Source organism: Carlito syrichta, unplaced genomic scaffold, assembly GCF_000164805.1.
Source record: "Carlito syrichta isolate Samal-C Ts95f unplaced genomic scaffold, Tarsius_syrichta-2.0.1 Scaffold303074, whole genome shotgun sequence".
Taxonomy (NCBI): Eukaryota; Metazoa; Chordata; class Mammalia; order Primates; family Tarsiidae; genus Carlito; species Carlito syrichta.
The window spans coordinates 428,757-434,756 of NW_007247170.1; the positions used below are offsets into that span (position 1 = coordinate 428,757).

Genomic DNA, 6,000 nt, shown 5'->3' on the forward strand with positions numbered 1-6,000 from the left:
CTCCTACTTAAAAAAAATAAAATAAAAAGATGGGCATGTCAGTAGGTAGTTATCTCCTTCAAGGGTGTCAGTCAAAGCCCTTGACAAATGTGGTGGAGATGCTGTCAAAGGGAAACCTCCCCTGCAGGACAGATTGTAATTCTAGTGCTAAAATGAGGGATATCCACATCTTCTAAAGCATTCTAAAGCATCCCAGAACTTTTAAGATAAATGAAATTAAATAAAACAAAAATAAAGTCAAGTAAAATGGCACAACATATCACTGAGCTAATTATACCAGCTCTGATTAGCTTTTATTTTCCTGGATCACTTTGGGGTGTTATTGCTTTTTTAGGAGAAAAATAACACAAAACATCTGGACTATCAGAAAAAGTTCTTCAATCACACGCCTGAGTCTACAGCTGATGCAAGAACTGGCCTGTCCTACAATGCTGTGCTATGCAAATTAGTTAAACTTTTCGGAGGGGGGGGGAAAAAATAAAAAAGAAGTCTCAAAGGATCCCAGGCCTAGTACATGACAGACAAAGGAGGAAGAGTAGAACTATTTCGCCTTTCTTCCAATGAAAGGAATGATATTAAACAACAGAAGAACTATTAACTTGTTCATCTGATTTATGATAAATAGAAAAAAACCCCAAGCTGGGCACAGTGGCTCCTGCCTATAATCCCAGCACTTTGGGAGGTGGAGGCAGAGGATTGCTTGAGTCCAAGAGTTCGAGACCAGCCTGGTAAACTTGGTGAGACTTCATCTCTAAAATAAATCAAAAAATTATCTGAACATAGTGGTGAACACCTGTAGTTCCAGCTACTTGGAAGGCTAAGGGAGGCCGTGAGCATGCCACTGCACTCCAGCCTGGGCGACAGAGTGAGACTCCAACTCAAAAAAAAAGAAAGGAAAAAAATCTTCCTCCAGTAATACATATGCTTTGGAAAACATCATGTAATAAATATGTGATTTATTATTTGAGGATGAACTTGACAAATCCAATTGTAATGAAAAGGAAAGATAAGCCCTGCTAAAGAAGAAAACGAAAAAAATCAAATTCCTTCCATCCTTATCCTTCATCCTGCACAGCTGATGACTTAAACAAACCCAGCTGAGGCACAGCCAGGAGGATGAGAAAAATGAAACCCAGGGAAAAGATGTTTTGTAAGAGTGCCTTAAAAATAACAACACACAAAAATTAGCCGGGCGTGGTAGCGCACGCCTGTAGTTCCAGCTACTTGGAAGGCTGAGGTGGAAGGATCGCCGGAGCCCTGCAGGTTGAGGTTGCGGTGGCCGGGAGCGGCCACTGCACTCCAGTCTGGGCGAGAATGAGACTCCAACTCAAAAAAATAAATAAATAAATAACAACACACACCGAGGAAACAAGTTGCAAGTGGGGGAGACACGAAGACAGGGTCTTTCCTGACAGAGTGTGAAGGGGTTACAGATGCTAAGCTTGGAGATGAGCCTGGGTGACTGTCACTTCCAACAGAAATAGAGATGGCTACCAGCCTGGACTGCAAACCCTAAGATTTTCTTCTGCCAGAACAGCATAAAGCCTCTTTTAAAAAAAATAAGAGAATTCTTGCCAGGACAAGTGTTCACTGTATTATTTTTCAACTATTCCAGAGTTTGAAAATTTCAGTGAAACTGAAGTGATATGAATTTGCCTGAGATCACAATACTCACACTCGGCATACTTGAGAGAACGAAAGACTTTCCGTTGGGGTGTGACCCGTTTGATGTTTGGATGATCTTCAAGTGTTAGCAGCCCAGCTTTCTGTTTTTCTTTGATCTGAATAACCTCAAAATCACTAGGGTAGTCGCTGGATGGATTGTTTCGAGGGATAATTCTCCAATTGTCCACTTCACTGCTCTTCAGGGCACTTGAAATAAATGAATTTCTAGCTTTGGCTGTAAAGTATCCATTGAAAGCCACAATATATTCTGAAATCAATGACCACAAACAGAAATAAAAATTTATGTACATATATTATAATGTAGACTATGTATGCTAAAATCTGGTAAAAGAAAAACCATGTATCTTAAAGCCCACAGTAAAAAAAAAAAACACCAGCAAAAGCCAAAGACTGGCTTAAATGCCTACAGAGCTGTTTGCAGAACACTGATTGAAAATGATCTACATGAATCCCCTAATCACATAAAATACATACATCATTCAACACCAGTTAACTGTGATAATTTTTAAAAAGGCAAATACATATAGATGCTTGAATATGCTGCAAAGAAGTGCATACAATTTTTTCAATAGGAAAAAGGAATTCAGGAAAGTGAATGCTTTGTTTTATTTCAATAAAAAGAATAATAAAATTCCAAGATGGAACATATGAGACCGTTGCTTAGTTTTTTTCACACCTGATCACTTGAACTTCAGAACATACACGGGCAACTCTCTTGGGTCCCCTCCCACTGTGGGAGCTTATCTGTCCTCTCAATAAATCCTGCTTTCTTAAAGAAAATAAAAACAAAAAAAACCACACACATTCAGCACCTCTGAACTCCCACTCTCACCAGCAACAATGGCATCTGTTCCAGGGAATCAAGTTGTCAGTGAATAATAAAGAAAGTCAATTTCCTTGTTGTACATGAGCTACCTCTACTAGGAAAACAAACTTAAGCAAAGTTAATATCCACGTGCTGTGCACTCAAGGCATTTGAAATTTACTACAAAAAAAAGGCAATTGCTAACGTGTTCTTTGGCAATTGCTAATGTTTGTATTAAGTAGGTTTGAAAAAAATAGGGTAGGAGGTCCTAACATTTAAGACAGTCTCATTACCATATTCCACAACTGCTGAGGAGAATTCCACCTTCAAAGTCAGGTGGGGACAGCCAGGGCACGGGGCCTTTTCAAAAGATTTCTTTTCCAGTCTGTCACCCAGATGTTTCTTCCCACAGAGCAAAACCACTAGCAGAAGCAGCCAGATGTTGACAAGCTTCATGGTCATAAGTGAATATGGTCATAAAATTGCATAAATTCAAATCACACTTTTTTCTTCCTTGATTAGAAGTGAATTTTTGTTTCGGCTAAAAGCTGCAACATTACTGATCAGCTGCCTTACAGTCTTGTCCAACGTAAATCAAAGTCAAATCCCATGGCCTTCCGTGGAGTGGCCTGAAGAGAGGCTCTCATTTCTTTCTCCGCTTCTTCTCCATCTTGGATACAAAGCTTCTCTCTCTCGGGTCGAGATGACTGAGGTCTGTACTCCATTGGTGCCACAGAAGCAAAGTCCAACAGAGCAGATTAATCAATCACTCTGGGAGCCAATCTACAGGGAAACAAGAAACAGCACACATAGACATTAGCAGCACACAGATACAATCAGGATAAATTTAATTATACCCATTTACCATTTAAATAAGAGGATCAGTCAAACAAGGTGGCTCATGCCTGTAGTCCAAGCTACACTGGAGGCTGAGGCAGGAGGACAGCTTAAGCCCAGGAGTTTGAGTCCAGCCTGCACAACATCGTGAAACTATGTCTCTAAAAAAATAATAATAGAGAGTAAAAAACATCCAAGTTAAAGACAAATAAATGTGTGATACAACCATGAAACCTAGTGTATCATTTTTATTTACTCATTCTTCATAGCTTTCAGGGGGAAAAAGTTTTAAGGCATCTTCAAAAATAAAAAAGGATAAAATAAATGAGAAAATATTTTTTAAAAACTGAAGATAACAGAGTAACACCAAGAATATTATTAAGCACATCGCCCCTGAGCATCCCAGCAGCCAAAGAAGGAACCATAGTGCTTTGCTTATGAGCCTTTTCTCTGCTTCTGTTTCAGATTCTGTGTTTTCCCATCATTTGCAACTTTCCATTGCCAGGGCATTTCCCCAGTCGGCACTTTCATTTCCCACAAATCTCACTAATTTTTCAGACAAAAGCTTGGTATATACATCCTTACTTTCTGCTGTAAAATAAATACCTAAAAGCAAGTAATTTCCATACAAGCAATATATAACCCCTTCTTTAAGAGACACTGTGCGTTACTTCTGCACAGCAAAAAAAAAACCATCAAGAGCGTGGGGAGACAAGCTACAGAATTAGAAAAAAATATTTGCTAATTATGTATCTGACAAAGGCCTAACATCCAGGATCTACAAGGAACTCAAACAAGCCAAAAGGAAAAAAAAAAACAAAACCCAATTACAAAGTGGGCAAAAGATATGAATAGACACTTCTCAAGAGAAGACATATGAGCAGTCAATAGTCACATGAAAAAATGCTCAGCCTCACTACTCATGAGAGAAATGCAAATTAAAACCACACTGAGTGTGGCGATTCCTGAAAGCTCTAAATATCGACCTCCCATATGACCCCACAATCCCCCTGCTGGGAATATACCCTGAGTAACTCAAATCACTCTATAAAAAAGATACCTGCACACGTATATTTATCACAGCATTGTTCACAATAGCAAGAACCTGGAATCAACCATGCTGTCCATCCAAAGAGGACTGGATTAAAAAAATGTGGTACATATACACGATGGAATATTACGCAGTCATAAAAAAGAACAAAATCATGAACTTCGCAGCAACCTGGATGGAACTAGAGTCAATAATACTGAGTGATCTCTCACAGAAACAAAGATCTGAGTGTCACATGCTCTCATTCATCTAGTGATCCTTGAACAGCCATCATAACACTATAAGAAAAGGACTGACAGTGGTAGGAAACTATGGGGGGGGTAGGGAGGTGGGATTAATGGTAGTCAATATCTGTCTGGGGATGGGGAGGTACCCCTTATCAACAAGGGTGCCTGAACGAAGCATATTTGTATACCTAACCCTTAACTGTACCCCACAATATCAAAATAAAAAATATTGGGAAAAAAAAAACACACTGAGGTACCACCTAACTCTAGTGAGGTCATCATTAATAAATCAGAAAACAAGAGACGCTGGTGAGGATATGGGGAAAAGGGATGGCTTCTACACTGTTGATAAGAGCTCAAATTAAAATTAGTCCAACCACTATGGAAAACAGCGGGGCAATTTTTGTTTTTTTAGTTTTTTAGTTGAAGTCTCACTCTGGCACCCAGGCTGGAGTGCAGTGGCACGCTCATGGCCACCCCAGCATCAACTTGCTGGGCTCAGATGATCCTTCCGCCTCAGCTTTCCAAGTAGCTGAAACTACAGGCATGCGCTATCACGCCTGGCTAATTTTTTTTTTTTTTAATTATTGTAGAGATGCGGTCTTGCCAAGTTGCCCACGCTGTTCTTGAACACATGGGCTCAGGTAATCACCTCACCTCGGCCTCCCAAAGTGCTAGGATTACAGACTTAAGGCAATTTTTAAAAGAACTAGAAACTGACCTTCCATACATTTCAGTCATCCCCTTTCTGGGAATATACCCAGAGGAACTTAAATCGTTTTACAAAAAGATACCTGCACACATGTTTATTGCCATGCTATTCACCACAGCAAAAACATGGAACCAACCCTGCTGTACATCGAAAGCAGACTGGATAAAGAAAATGTGGTCCATATACACAATGGAATATTACGCAGTCATAAAGGACAAAATTATGTACTTCGCATAAAACTGGATGGATTTAGAGTCCATCATACTTGGTGATTTATGACAGAAACAAGTGAATACCACATGTTCTCACTCATAAGTGGGTCCTGAACACTTAACACAATGCTACAAGAGGGGGATCGGCAGTTGTGGGACACTGCCGGGGGTGGGGGAAGGGCGTGTGATATCACAAAGGATACCTGATCCTCAACCAATGGAAGTGAAGACCAGATGGAGGCCCAAACTTCACCTACATGTAGATTACTCATGTACCTAATCCTGACTTGTATCCCACATCTGAATAATAAAATAAGGAGAAAAAAAAAGAGACATTGTGCTTTACACTCATATTTTGAAATATTTTGTCAATTCTACGAAAAGAGCATAGAAGAAAAGTTTTTATTGTCATTAAGTTTATTTTACTTGAAGACTCAAACTCAGAGAAATTTTTTTTTTTTTTTTTTTTT

General features: G+C 39.4%; 1 protein-coding gene across 1 annotated transcript in view; it reads right to left on the bottom strand.

The window, feature by feature from the left end:
- Positions 1-6,000, bottom strand: part of MBTPS1 (membrane bound transcription factor peptidase, site 1) — a 62,315-nt gene that overhangs the window by 42,835 nt on the left and 13,480 nt on the right. Inside the window, exons 2-3 of the mRNA XM_008057623.2 lie at positions 2,785-3,274; positions 1,676-1,933 (exon numbers count right to left, since the gene is read on the bottom strand). Coding sequence (XP_008055814.1) covers positions 1,676-1,933; positions 2,785-2,953 — 427 coding nt within the window. The 5' untranslated portion in view covers positions 2,954-3,274. The remainder of the gene's footprint in view (positions 1-1,675; positions 1,934-2,784; positions 3,275-6,000) is intronic.